The sequence below is a fragment of the Diabrotica undecimpunctata genome, chromosome 10 (assembly GCF_040954645.1).
Source record: "Diabrotica undecimpunctata isolate CICGRU chromosome 10, icDiaUnde3, whole genome shotgun sequence".
Classification (NCBI taxonomy): domain Eukaryota; kingdom Metazoa; phylum Arthropoda; class Insecta; order Coleoptera; family Chrysomelidae; genus Diabrotica; species Diabrotica undecimpunctata.
In genome coordinates, this window is record NC_092812.1 from 69,728,926 (window position 1) to 69,744,282 (window position 15,357).

A 15,357-nucleotide genomic window follows, 5' to 3' on the forward strand; every position below is an offset into this window, starting at 1 on the left:
GGTACTAATTTTTAGTCAATAGTCAATGCAGTGTGGCAGCGCTGATCTATGGTTAAATATTATCTATAGACAGGAATAGTACAATATCAAGAAATCAAGATAGTTTTTGGTTGCAGACATTTTCAACATTAACGCTCAGAAATTTTCGAAAATATTACGGCTGACTAAATTTTAAATAATTTAGACTATGCATTGTACAATTAATAATCAATCTTAAATTGACATCTAGCTGTCATCCTGTCATATGGTTGGAATATAATGGAATTTTCATTGTTGTGAAGTATACCTCGTTTTGTAGCAACACGTATCAGTGTAGATTATAAAATTTTTTTATCACAAAGTAATATTTTGTATATAGATTTAAATTATTTAAAACTTAAACATAATTTCGATATCTCAGACTATTAATGCTTCATAAAATTTTAAAAACTCGAATCATTTTTACGTCAAAATATGTATTCACAAACAGTAGGTACTCTACGGGTAATTCCAACGAACAAACTAAATCTGCCTGTTCTTGTTGTTTTATGTATTCCCTGCATTAGCGCATGATCCACGTTCTATTTTATTACACTAAAGGGCGAGGGGGGATCACTTTATTTAATATCTGTTCTGTTCTTTAGTTTTTGTGGGTGTTCCAAGAAAAGAAATGTTGCGATATCGTAAAACTAATAACAGGGCAATAACAACAAAATATCTAAATGTTTTGATGTGTAAGTAATACATAAATTCCTTTGATGTTTTATAAGCAATAACCACTTAGCCCATATGACAATTAAATGTTTATTTACTATCATGTACTATACAATTTCATTCATAAAGGAGTGTTTATTGTTGTTCTCAAACGATAATGCAAAGAAATAGAATTGTATAAAAATTTAATATTTTTATATACATACATTACATCGACTTTGGTTGGCAAACTTTTGATCAATTGCTTTTTTTTCAGATGATTGTATCAATGGATTTCTATCTCATGCCACTAGAAGTACAGTGCAAAAATGTTTCAAGATTGCCATTTAGAACCTATTCTTAAAAGTTAACTATCCATTGGACACCTTAAGTAGTGTTCAAACATGGAAATGGGGGTAAGAAAGTTACCCAAAAAGCGTAAATTTGATCCCTCAGAACTAGAAGAGAATAATTCACAAGCTGCATGTATCCCAATATCAGTGGTTCAGTGTCATAGTGTGATGTCAGCTCCCCAAGCTACTGCTGTGGATTATTCTTACCCCACAAGAACTAGTACCCAAGAGGAAGCAATATTTACACACACTAATTGTAAACAGAATATTGTTATTGATCTTGGCGAATGGTGTAATCATAGAATTTTAGCTAGACAAGGAGACTGGTATTACCCAGGTGTTATTAAAGAGGCCTATGGTTCTACTGTAAGTATATATTTTTTATTTAAATGTAACACGTAGAGTTAATTTAAGATCCCATTTGTGTCTTCTATTTTAGCGTAAATGAAACAATTTTATTTAATATTGCTATAATTTTTTTTCTTTCATGGAATATAAATTTGTACTAGATAAGTATGTGTAAATAAATTAAAAATTGTAAAATAAGCTCTTTATTTAATGTATTTGCTTCCAGATTGAAAGTTTTTTGAAAATATAATTTGTTAATCCAACAAAATCAGTTTGTTTGATTAAAAAATTGTATTTGGAAATCTGGAAGCCAAATCATCAATTAAAAAGATATTTGTAATTTTTTGTTTATTGCCAACCAAATATTTGATAAAAATAAAATTTTGGAATTCTTATTCCATTTGTTGAAGCTCAATTGATATGTTAATTCAAATATAAAATTTCTTGTGAGATAAACAGGCAGCAATTTCTTCATCTTTTTGATGCTTTTCTGGGAGAGTTTTTACCTATTTATTTCCTTTACTATTTATGATACTTCATGTCTGTCTGTACATCTTACATCGTTTTGCCATTGTGTTCTGTTCCCATGTACAAGACCTTGAACCTATATTGTATATTCTTTATATAATATGGTGTGCTCATATTCAACTACAGCTATATTTGTTTGTTGTTTAGGTTTTTTACGGTTTTCTTGAATCCTAGGTCTCTGTAGTACTAATAGATTCAAATTATGATATAGGTTTAGTCGGTTTTAAGGACCCATTGTAAAAATCATGTATCATAAACTTAGTTAATATTATCAGCTTAATATCATCAGCAAGTTTTTGTATTATTGTACTGTTAATATAAATTACTATAAATTTAGTATTTATAGATTTTATTTATAAATATACAAACATGTTAAATGTTTAAAACCATCTCCTTCTTTGATTCCTTCTCTGATTGGAACTGTTTCTCTGATTAGTGATTATCTAGTTTGTTTATTACAGTATTATTGATATTGAAATTATAAATGACTTTTGTGATGTAAAGACAGTGTTGTATATAACATCTCTAAATTATTGTTATAAGTGAGGCAGATAAGTTTAAATGATGAGAAGAATTATAGTCCATTCAAAATCCAAATTCCCAAAACAAATGATGATGTTGTTATCAGCACATATTCACATTATATCTTCTCTCCTATTAGCCCATAGCTTGTATTTTACAGTCCTAAATTCCACACTTCTCTTGTTGCAACTTTAAAGAGTTAAATTGCATTTTTGTGGTTTTGTTTTGAACTAAATAAATTATTTAATTCATTACTGATACTTGAGATGAGCTTCTTGAGATTTATGTAACCCTCAGTCTACCTAGAAAAAGATAAACAAAGGGAGATTTTGAATAAAAAAAAAAAGAAATGATCCAAAACATCTTTAACACTGAAATACAGGAAAGCCCTACAAAGTCACTAAGTGTGATTTCTATGAAAGTTTAGATTATTTATTTACCCTATGGAATTTATGGTATAGGTATAAATAAACAATTACATGCATACACATTGCTACTGAATAAAATTGAGAACAATATTAATATAATAACAAACATAAAGAATATAGGTAACTTAAGGTCTAGGTAATAACAAATCAAATGACATAGTTCAAAATGATAAATACTTAGCCAAAAAAGAACTTGAACAAGGTTCAAAATTTTATTTTGCTCAAATTATAATCACTAGAGAATTGTATGAATGGAATATCAACTGGCTTATTGAACTTGTCTCCTTTATTCGTCTGGTCTAATTAAAGATCACTGTAAACTCTAGAAAATGTTTAAATTAATCTGCAATACTTTTCTCTCCCTGGAAGCTGCAATACGATTAGCTGAATCTGCAGTCAAATAAGGAAATTATATGGTTCCAAAAAGATTTAGAATTACTGAGAACTGATTAATTTATATTATTTATTTACATTTGAAAGCATTGCTGTGTTAGTTTTTACATTGAGAGGACAGAGTGGAAAATAGGTGATTATCATGTGCTGAGTATTTTTAAACAGAAAATGGGCAACTTTTTTGGGTATAATTAGTTCTTTTAGCTCCTGAGTAAATTAGTGAGGTTTCCATACTTTTCGAGGTACAAAGTTTGATATTGTTACAACAGTTCTATGAGATTATTTCATATAGAAAAAGTCTCTAGATGAAAAAGAAGAAGTAGTTCCAGATCATTCAAGATGACATTGAAAATTCCTGACATTTCTAGTGGCTTTTGGAACATAAGAAAAATATATAAACATATGTTTTTGACATGTTTTGATGTTTAGAACAGTACTATTTGATATTTGAAGTTTATAGTTGTCATTGAGTTATTGTAAACAAGTATTGTAATATTGTTGGTGTTCCGAATAAAGTCGATTTCAAAGAAATGTAACAATATTAAGGGGAAGGTTAAAGTCACCAAATAGGGTGAGTTTTTAGGGCAGTCAGAGGCATCTAGGGCATGGTAGAGAATATCCAAAAAAGTTAATGAGAAAAAATGTGTGCAATGATTATTCTCTGGGCTTGGAAAATATGCCCAATTCTACAGGATGATAAATAACTATGTGATAAAGCAAAAATACATTTTTTAAATAGGACACCCTGTATATTTTCTCATATTTAGATTCTTCTCATAATCCCTGTTCTTACAATATGAAGCTTCACACTACATTTTTATTTCCATATCTCTATTCAATAAACACCCTGTATATAAAAAAGGAATACATAAATAATTTTTAATTTTACATAAAAAGGTAAACAATATGTTCTAGTTTTCAATTTAAGGTTAACTGAAATCATTGACAAATTTTTGAATACATAACAAAATACAAAAAAAAATTGCTTATGATTTTCTCATATTTTTTAAATTTACAACCCTATTATTTATTTTTACAAATTTATTTTATTTATAGAAAGCATTCTCTATACATAAACTCATTACTTTCTGAGATATTTTTAGTTTTCTTTAAATTTCTGGAATAACTTAAATTTTTGTAAGTAAAAACAATTATTATTGTGTAATAAATTTCCGAAAATAAAAATTCATTGAAAGTTTTATGCAGTTTTTCATATTGCGTCTCAATTTAAATATTTATTGCGATCATGTATGCACTTTTTTTATAGTTTTGACGTTTATATTGTTTTCTAAGTTTAAAACATTTTATTCAACAGTAATTTAGCTTTTCAAATGTGAATTTAACTAAATAAATAATTAAGATATGGTGTTATCTACAGTAGATGTTGCTCGATTTATTGCATTGCTACAAGACGGAAGAAGTAAAGTTTATGTATCCGAAACTTTAGGTATTTTGAGAACTACAGTATGGAGAGCTTTCCATCGCTTTATAGAGACTGGTATATACTCACGTCGACCTGGTTCCGGTCGTAGAAGAGTTCTGCAATTGCTGCATTCATGTTTTTTCTCATAGCTAAGACTTCTAGAAGAATATAACAAATGGGATCTCGAAGTCGATATTAAAAAAACTGAAACCATGTGTATTGGAGGGACAAAGCAGTCCATTATATTAGACGATGGGGTAGAAATTAGACACTGTGATGAATACAAGTACCTGGGTATGAAGATAACTCAAGATGGAACACTCGATGCTGCTATAAAAGACAGAAACATATAGGGTAGAAAAGTCATATCCATGATGAACGGCATTCTGTGGGACCAAACAATATCTAAAGCGAACAAACAACTCATATACAACACCATACTTAAAAGTGTAATCACATATGGCAGCGAAGTTTGGCAAATGAAACAAAGAACAGAGAAACTGTTACTAGCAACAGAAATGGACTTCTGGAGAAGAGCAGCAGGCAAATCAAGAAGAGATCGGATACCAAATGAGAGAATACGAGAAATGATGGGAGTCAAGCATACAATAGTTGATGACATAAAAACAAAACAGTTAATATGGTACGGCCATGTACAGAGAATGCCAGATGATAGGATTCTGAAACAGATTTTGACGTGGACACCACAAGGAAGAAGAAAAAGAGGAAGGCAGAGAAGAAGCTGGAGAGAGGGAATTGAAAAAGAACTAGAGGAAAGAGAAATCCCTCTGGGTCTATGGTTAAATAGAGAAGAATGGCGGTTAGGAGTCGGAAGGCGTCGGAGAACGCTGTGAACCGATAGTAGTAGTAGTAGCTAAGACTTCTGATAAAAGTTAGCAAAATATTTCAATCGTGGTATCTTCTTTTTTTTGAAGTCAGAACTTGGGCTTGTATTATATTTATATTCACTGGGTGTACAACTAATTTTATTAACGTGATATAAGGTTGAATGCTCGAATAAATGAATTTTAATCAAATAAAAGACAGATATAGAGCACAGTTTTTATTAAATCTTGCCCAAGTACTTTCGATCCTAGAGCATCTTCAGGGGCATTTTGTCAAAATTAGGCTATCCACCAATATATGGTGAATATCATAAACATTAACTGATACATTAACACAACACGAGACAAAGAACAAACAGTTTAAAAATTATTATAAATTCGAAGCTACATATTGGGTGACATCAGGAGAGGGAATGATGACTATCATTTGTTGTGTTGTATTTGAAAAACAAAAGTGACTAATGATATCAGAAAAATGGTAAATCTGGCAACGTTACAAATATCAAATTTCAAATATTCATATTGAAAAATAGTTGTATCCCTGTTTTTGTAGAATTCAGACCATCCATGTAATAGATAATTAAGTAGGCATTTCCAGACTTTTGGTCCACTCTATATAATAATTATATAATAACGTCAATGCCGCATCTAGAATGTGGAAAAACGAAAATATAATGGAGAGTTACATTAAATGCTGCATGTTACGTTAATTAATTGACATTTTTTAACTTTTGAGAAAATTAAAATACACATTTTAGCTTGATTTTTGCGATAAACATTCATTATGTCGGTATAATGTTTAATTTCAAATTTACCTGCCGCTGAACTTCAAAATATTATGTTCTAGGAAAAGGAAAAAGACAGTTAAGATTTGATTTCGCGTATAGTGCATCTGTGTATCCGCTTATACGTATTTCGCCCTAAAAGGGCTCTTCAGAACGGATATTCACAGTCGCTCTGAACGTGAAAATAAATCTCTTCTGTCTTAGGAAGCAACTCTAACATGGCTTCGTATAGACGTTAATAGCGACATCTGATATTAAAATCCGTAAACTAATTTTCGAAACCAAATTCAGATTTTTGCTTTAATCTGTACCTTCTAAGAATTGCAAGGCAAAACAGAATTGATAAAGATGTTAATAGAGGTTTGGGGAATCTAAAACTTGCATTCCACAACATATCTCCTCAACTAAGCAAAAATCCTTAGCCAGTTTGGTTTCTAGTACAGTTATATTAAAAAAAAGGGTACAAGTATTAGAAAGAGAAGTTAACGTCATCCTATTTGTGTAAAACCGGCTGGGATTTTTGGAGGTTATCAAATGTCACAGGTTATTAAAAATATAAATCATTGACGTTGAGCATTAATTAGACGAAACCATTTATTCAACAATTATATAAAGAATAATTTTAATGACTGTTACAAATAGAATTTAGTATTTGGTGATAGAACCGTCTGCTTCTATAACTTTAATTAGTCTATTTGGCATACTTTGAATTATATTAGATATCATATTTGGATCAAGATCTTCCCAGCACTCTAAGATTGTATCCCACAATTGATCTGAATTTTGTGGCATAAAATTTCTTTTATATATTTTTTTAACAATTATTCCCCAAATGTTGACAATTGGATTTATATCTGGACTGTGCGCAGGCCATGGCAATACTTCCAGGTTTTACGTTTGAAACCAATTCCTTACGACATGGGCAGTGTGGAATGAACAATTATCTTGTTGATATATAAGAGTATTATTAGGATACAATTGCTCAATAGAAGGGAGCATTACGTGTTCCAAAACGTTAATGTAATTGTCGGCAGTAAACCTTCCCTCTAATCGCCAACAAACACCAGGTCCATGTATACTAATCCAACCCCATACATTTACAGAAAAACGTCCAGATTTATTATGAGAGTGAATATATCGTTCTTCAAACCTAGTATTGTCTGGACGATAAACACGGATTTGACCGTTATAGGTCGACTGAAAAGTCTTTTCATTAGTAAAAATGACGTTGTTCCAAAATTGTGGGTTGCGGTAAATATAGTTTAGTGCAAATATTACTCTTGCTTGCCGATGTTCAACAGTTACTAATGTTTTTTTAGCAGCTGGTCGGTTTTTTAATTCAGATTCATTGATGCTTCTGCTTACAGTAGGTTGGGCACCAGGAAATCCCGTATGATGAATCCTTGAATCCTTCGACGTCGCAAATGGATTATCTCTTAAGAATTGAACTAAAGCAGCATCTTGTTGAGGAGTGGATACTTTGGAACGTCCTGAACCAACTTTTCTTTTTAATGATTGTTGTTGGACCCATCGTTGCTTAATTCTGAAGATTGTTTTCAAATTTCTATTATAGAAATTTGCTAGCGCTCGAATTGACCATCCTTCTGCCATTTTCGTAATTATTTGAGCCTTTTCAATCTCACTTAAATGACGAGGCATATTAATTTTTTATTGTACGTAACGTTAAACCTTCTATCAAATTAAACGTCTTTGACGTCTATTAGTTGCATTTTTGATCACTTATGACATTTGATAACCTCCAAAAATCCCAGCCGGTTTTACACAAATAGGATGACGTTAACTTCTCTTTCTAATACTTGTACCCTTTTTTTTTTAATATAACTGTACTCGTACAGAGTATATCAGAATAAAAGGAAAAAGACAGTTAATATTTGATTTCACGTATAGTGCGTCTGTGTATCCGCTTATACGTATTTCGCTCTAAAAGAGCTCTTCAGAACGGCTATTCACAGTTGCTCTGAACGTGAAAATAAATCTCTTCTGTCTTAGGAAGCAACTCTAACATGGCTTCGTATGGACGCAAATAGCGACATCTGATATTAAAATCCGTAAACTAATTTTCGAAACCAAATTCAGATTTTTACTTTAATCTGTGCCTTCTAATCTGTGTACCCGCTTATACGTGTTTCGCCCTAAAAGGGCTCTTCAGAACGGCTATTTATAGTCGCTCTGAACGTGAAAATAAATTTCTTCTGTCTTAGGAAGCAACTCTAACATACATGAAATCGCATACGCACTATACGTGATATCAGATCTTAACTGTCTTTTTTCTTTTATTCCGATATACTCTGTACGAGTACTAGAAACCAAATTCGCTTTCGCAAAAGATTTTTACTTAGTTGAGGAGATATGTTGTGGAATGCAATTTTTAGATTCCCCATATCTCTATTAACATCTTTATCAACGTCTGTTTTGCCTTGCAATTCTTAGAAGGCACAGATTAAAGCAAAAATCTGAATTTGGTTTCGAAAATTAGTTTACGGCTTTTAATATCAGATGTCGCTATTTGCGTCCATACGAAGCCATGTTAGAGTTACTTCCTAAGACAGAAGAGATTTATTTTCACGTTCAGAGCGACTGTGAATAGCCGTTCTGAAGAGCCCTTTTAGGGCGAAATACGTATAAGCGCATACACAGACGAACTATACGTGAAATCAAATCTTAACTGTCTTTTTCCTTCTATTCCGATATACTCTGTACGAGTACTAGAAACCAAATTCGCTAAGGATTTTTGCTTAGTTGAGGAGATATGTTGTTTTAATGCAATTTTTAGATTCCCCATATCTCTATTAACATCTTGTTTTGCCTTGCAATTCTTAGAACGCACAGATTAAAGCAAAAATCTGAATTTGGTTTCGAAAATTAGTTTACGGATTTTATTATGTTCTAATTTCAATAATGAAATATTTTTGAAACTCGTATACTGTTTCTCTGTATAAAACCGTTACATTGGATTTTCATGCTTACTCGTTTGGCAATAATTTGGATTTTGAATGGACTATAAAATAACAATATATGCACTTTAAAATATTATGTTCTAATTTCAGTAATAAAATATTTTTGAAAGTCATCCACTGCTTCTCTCTATAAATCTGTTACATTGGATTCTCATGCTCACTCATTTGGCACTAATTTGGATTTTGAATGGACTATAAAATGTTTTGTATCTAAAATAGCTATATATCCACTCAGGTAGATAAAAACTTCAGCTTTGAAATGTTGATAAATTTTGATTTCAAATAACTGGTTATGATCCAACTTTGATAATTTTTTTTACATGTAGAATGAAAATTCAAATTCAGATTAATTACCATCAAATATATTCTCTATGCTGCTGAGCTCCTGGACGTCTGTCTCTGTAGGTACTATTTTTGGTACTTCCCTACTTGGCTGTCTTTGGCAAACACCCGGCTACACTCTTATTAGATGATCAATCAATTTATGGGTTTTTACGATGTATTTTCTGTACTCTGACGAGGATATACCTGGTGTTAAGGAGCTTTCTTGTGGCCTAATGGAAGAAATTTCTGATCCTATTCACAGCCAACTCTCCTTTCCATGCAGATCCATCTATGACCCTCTAGCTTGCTATTTGTGTTAGCTCCATAGTGCTCCGTGTGTTAGGCCATATAACATCACAGCTCTAACGTAGACTTGGTATAATTGAATCTTCTTAGCCTACGATAGAGGTCTGGTCCTGAATATACCTGGATTGTATTGAGATGGCCCTAGTTTGTATTGAGATGGGGAATTAATTTTGTGCAAAATCGTCGGACGAAAACTCAACAAAGGCCTAGAGGATGGTTGCTGTGTTACTTAGACTTATGGAAGTTTTGGAAAGCATGTTTTTGGCTGGTCGAGTGGTTAGTCCGATAAAAACACGATCCGCAAATCACAAAAAGAACGACTTGTTTTAGACCTGTTGGGCTTTCTTTAGTAAAAACGCGTGAAATAATGGTTTAATGGAATCCCATAATTTGTTACACACTTTCTGTATTTCAAGTGTGAATTCTCACCCTTTAAAGGCCTTCAGTCATCTCAGACTGTTTACTTCTAAGTCCATGTTTAACTCATATAGTAATATGGAATAAATAAAAGTTTTACGAACTGTTAGCAAATAGCTTATGATAAGGTGTAAAAAACCGATGGAACAAAGCAAATAGGTCACCTTCTCTGAAACTATTTAACAAGGGACTTCTTCTTCTTTTGGTGCCTATTTGTTTCGAATATTGGCGATCATTCTGGCTATAATTATTTTATTAAGTGGTGCTTTAAATACATTAGTTGTTGTTGTGGAGAACCATTTCCTCAGGTTTTTTAACCATGATATTCTTCTTCTCCCAATTTCTCGCTTTCCGAATACTTTGCCTTGAAGGATTATTTTCAGTAATCTGTATTTAGTGACGTTTCTCATTGTGTCCGAGATATTCTAACTTTCTCTTTTTAATCGTATACATCACTTCTCTTTCTTTCCCCATTCTTCGTAGTACAGTCTCGTTGGTTATCTTGTCCGTCCATGATATCATTAGGATTCTTCTGTATAGCCACATCTCGAAGGCTTCAAGTTTTTTCTCCATCGCTTCAGTGAGTGTCCAGGATTCAACTCCGTAGTATAATATCGAGAAGATATAACATTGTAGGAGCCTTACTTTTTTCTCCAGATTAAGGTTGTGGCCTTTAAAAAGGTTGGCCAAGTTGTTAAATGCCTTCTCTATTCTACATTTTACTTCTGATGAGTGATCCCATTGTTCGTTTACTAGTGTTCCAAGATAGGTAAACTGTTTTACTCGGTCCACTGGTGTATTCTTGATAAGCGGTTGGACGTCTCTAATTTTATTTTTGGTGATGACCATAAATTTAGTTTTTGATATGTTTACTTGTAGTCCAAATCTTTCACTAACTTCATTTACTTTGTTTATTAGTTGCTGTAAACTGTTTAAACTGTCTGCAAAAATAACGGTGTTATCTGCATAGCGGATGTTGTTTAGGCGTTCTCCATTTAAAAGCATTCCATGTTCGCAATTTTCCAAGGCTTCACTAAATATTTCCTCTAAATATAGGTTGAATACTATAAGTGCAAGTATACATCCTTGTCTAACGCCTCGCAAAATCTGGATCACTTCCATCGGTTCATCTCCAAGATTTGTTCTTATTATGGCTGATTGGTTCCAGTATAAATTTTGTATTATACGCCGGTCTTTATCATCTATTTGGGCTTTTGTTAGAACATCCATCATTTTCGGTGTTGAACTGTGTCAAATGCTTTTTGGTAGTCCACAAAGCAGGTGTAGATATCGCAAGTCATATCTGTGCATCTTTGGAATAATACTTATAGACTAAACAGTGCATCTCTCCTACCTACGCTTTTCATAAATCCAAACTGTGTGTCTTGTATTCTCTCTTTGCATAGCTTGTATATTCTGCGATGTATAATTTTAAGAAAAAGTTTTAGTGTATGGCTCATTAGACTTATTAGCTTATATTCTCCGCATTTTTTTGGCTCCCTGTTTCTTTGGTAACGTAATAAATTCTGAAACTAGCTAATCTTTTGGAATATTGCCTGTGTCATAGATATTATTGAAGATTTTACATAGTATTCTTAAATATTTATCATCAAGAAGTTTAAGAAATTTAGACTGTACTCCGTTTGGTCATGGAGCTCTCCCTGCTTTTAGTGATATTATGGCTGCTCTTATTTCTGCCACTAGTATAGGTGGTCTAGTTTCCGTAGGAATTTTGGACTCGTTCTCCCTCTCATCAAAAAATAAATTTCGAATGTAATTTTTCCAGGTATTATCAATACTCTCTTTGTCCTCGATTACCTCTCCGTTGTCATTAACAAGTTTACTTAGGTACTTTTCTATTTTTACATTTGCCTGTAATTTCTCTTACCTTTCTATCCACGTTGAAGTCGCCATATTTACTTTGTAGAATTTTGATTTCTTGGCGTTAGAGAGTTATTGTTCTTGTTTTTCCTTCTTTCTTCCATCAGCTGCAGAATCTCTGTCGTCATCCATGTCTTATTCTTACCTTCTTCGTTCTTTATAAAATTGTCTTTAATGTCGTCTATCGTGTTATTAAGAGATTCTATCTTCTCTTCTGTGCTTTCCGTAGTATTATCGATTTCTTTGAATTTTCTAACAAGGGACTAATCAAAATAATATAAAATAGTATGACAAATTTATAACAGAATTAAAAAAAGCTGAAAAAATTTATTACCTAAATAGAAAAAAGTGATCAATTTAAAATTTAATAAACATTGTTTTTGTACTCCAATAAATAAAAATACAACAATTAACCAAATATGATCAGAGCTTAGGAATTTAAATAATAGTTTTAAAGAACCAGATAGTAAGGTAGTAACAATATTTATAAATCAAGTCCTGCTGCAATGGGTTGAAGAAGAAGAAAAGCGGATTACTCTCTTTAGCTAAACAATATCAATAAAATTGGAATGGACAGTTTAATTAAAGTAATTTCTTCTTTAGGTGCCATGTCCGTATTCAGACGTTGGCCATCATCATGTTTACAATTTCCTGACACCGTTCTCTATCGGCAGCTGCTCGAAATAATTCTTCTACTGTGGTACCACACCATTGTCTAATATTACACAGCCATGAAAGTTTCTTTCGACCAATCTTTCTCTTTCCTTCCACTTTTCTTTGTATTATAAGGCGAAGTAAGTGGTATTTGGGTCCTCTAATTGTATGGCCGAAAGTATTCTGTTTTTCTTCTCTTTATAATGTTTGTGAGCAAGCATTCTGAATTCTTCATTGGAATTTCTGAATTCTGAATTCACCACAATTCGAATGCTTCTAATTTGTTAAGTATTGTTGTTTTTAATGCCCGCGTCTCATAACCATATAATAGGATAGACCACACATAACAATTTTGGACCTTCTTGTGAATATGTATCCAAAGGTTTTTGTTACATAAAACTGGTTTCCAGGTCATAAAAGCCTTACGTGATATTTCGATCCTGATTATTTAAAGTAATTTAGTGTAAAATACTTTTAGAACAGTATTAAAAAGAACAAAAATACAGCTCCTATGGTAGAAGGCACAGTTAGAATGCAGTGTTGGTCTTACGGCGCGCAGCGATGTCGCTCATGTCGGCACAGTGGTAGGTGTGTGGTAGTTTGGCGATAGACTGAGAAATCAGGACCTTACGCGCTTCGTTTCAAAAATCGTTAGTCATTGATTTTAAGTTAAATAAGAGAATAAACGAAAAAAAAACAAATTAATTCCATAAAAAATGCCTGTGTACATAAAATATCTCTTCTTCTTCTTGATGTGCCTATCCGTTACGAATGTTGGCGATCATCATGGCAATCTTTATCTTGTCTGCAGCAGCGCGGAAAAGCTGCACAGATGTTGTTGCACCACCAGATTCTGAGGTTCTTTAACCAAGATGTTCTTCTTCTTCCTGGACCTCGTTTTCCAAATATTTTTCCTTGCAGGATGGCTTGAAGGAGAGCATATCTGGATTCATTTCGCATAATATGTCCGAAGAATTGTAACTATCAAGATATGATGGTGATCAGTACCTCTCGGTTCTTATTCATTCTTCTGAGGACCTTCTCATTTGTGACTCAGTCAGTCCACGGGATCTTAAGTATTCTTCGATATAGCCACATCTCAAATGCTTTCAGTTTTCTGCACTTATCTTCGTTCAAGGTTCCCGATTCAACACCATAAAAAAGGCCAGAAGACGTAGTATCACAGCATTCTTACTTTTGTATCAAGAGAGAGGTTGTGACTTGAAGAAGGAGACCTAACCTAACCTAACTTATATACATATATACAAAAAAATGCAAGTAGTTTACCCTGTACGATACGATAAATATATATACATAAAATACACAAGAAGATCATAACTTAAATATACTGTACGTACAGCACTAAAAAACAAATGAGCGTTAAATCTAAGATATTTCTCGTAAATTAATACTAATCGCAATCCATATCTAAATCATCTCCTATATTAATTATCACCGGTTTAATATCTTCCTGCAAATTGTCCACCGTAAAATTTTTTTCTCTTATTTTCTTGACGTGGTTCACATAATTATGCCACTGCTCTTTAGATACGCGTTGGTGAGCTTCTTTTATCAACAGTTCTACCGTTTTTTCTTTAAAATCGACGTTGTTTGAAGCCACATACCGTTTTACTTGACTCCACACCATCTCAATCGGGTTCAGCTCGCAATGGTAAGGCGGCAGGCTCAAAATTTTAACGCCATATTTTTCCGCAATTGTTTCAATTTTGTACTTGTCGTACTCGTCTCTAAATGCGGCCGCAGTGTCCAGTAATTCACCTTTTAGGTAATCTTTCTCGAACAAAATGTTCTTTTCGATTATCCAATCCTTGATTTGCCTTTTATTCAACGACAACGTTTTCTTTGTCTTTCGGCAAGTTTGGAATTAACGTCTTCTCAAACCATTCTTCATATAGATCCCCGTCCATTTCGTCGTGGTAATCAGCGGTTCCCTTCTTGGCCAAGCAAGTTAATTCGGCCCATGTCACAAAACCAGTTTTGCTTCCAGCATGAAGAAGGACAAACCGAGGATCTCTTTGGATTGGAGCCTTCAGTCCAGTAGAGAGCCCATTTATGAAGGCATCTCGTGGATTCCTGATCGTTGTGTCCCTCCATTCATCTTTGACTGAAGCTCCAACATTAGTCCTAGACTCATCGGTATAAACAAGGTTTACATTATCCTTCTTCCTCAATGTTTTTATTTGTCTGAGCTACTTGTGTCTCCAGGATATGATTTCTTTTCTTTCCATCATTATCGAATCTCGACCTCTTTTAGTAGTAGCCTACGAAATGTGGTTTTTGAAAAAGCTAGTAGGTCCTCATCATCCTTCACTCTGTTCATTATGCTGTCGATGGTTGGTGATATGTTTTTCAAAAAAAAATCATAGAAAATTTTCCTTGTACGAGATTTCCTTGTACTCCCTCATCGTAAGTACTCTCACGTGAATTGGACTGGAAACTGTTTTTCTTTCTTTTTTGTACCAGTTTCAGTTCGCCTTGC

The 15,357-nt window shown here is 32.9% G+C and overlaps 1 protein-coding gene across 2 annotated transcripts in view; it reads left to right on the forward strand.

Moving 5' to 3' along the window:
* The first annotated feature begins 336 nt into the window (after window positions 1-336).
* cic (Putative transcription factor capicua) overlaps window positions 337-15,357 on the forward strand; it is a 51,692-nt gene continuing 36,671 nt past the window's right edge. Inside the window, exons 1-2 of one of the 2 annotated variants that reach the window (XM_072546561.1) lie at window positions 337-713; window positions 950-1,391. In XM_072546561.1, the coding sequence (XP_072402662.1) occupies window positions 1,077-1,391 (315 nt within the window). In that variant the 5' untranslated portion in view covers window positions 337-713; window positions 950-1,076. The remainder of the gene's footprint in view (window positions 714-949; window positions 1,392-15,357) is intronic. The other variant, XM_072546560.1, reaches the window with a different exon arrangement.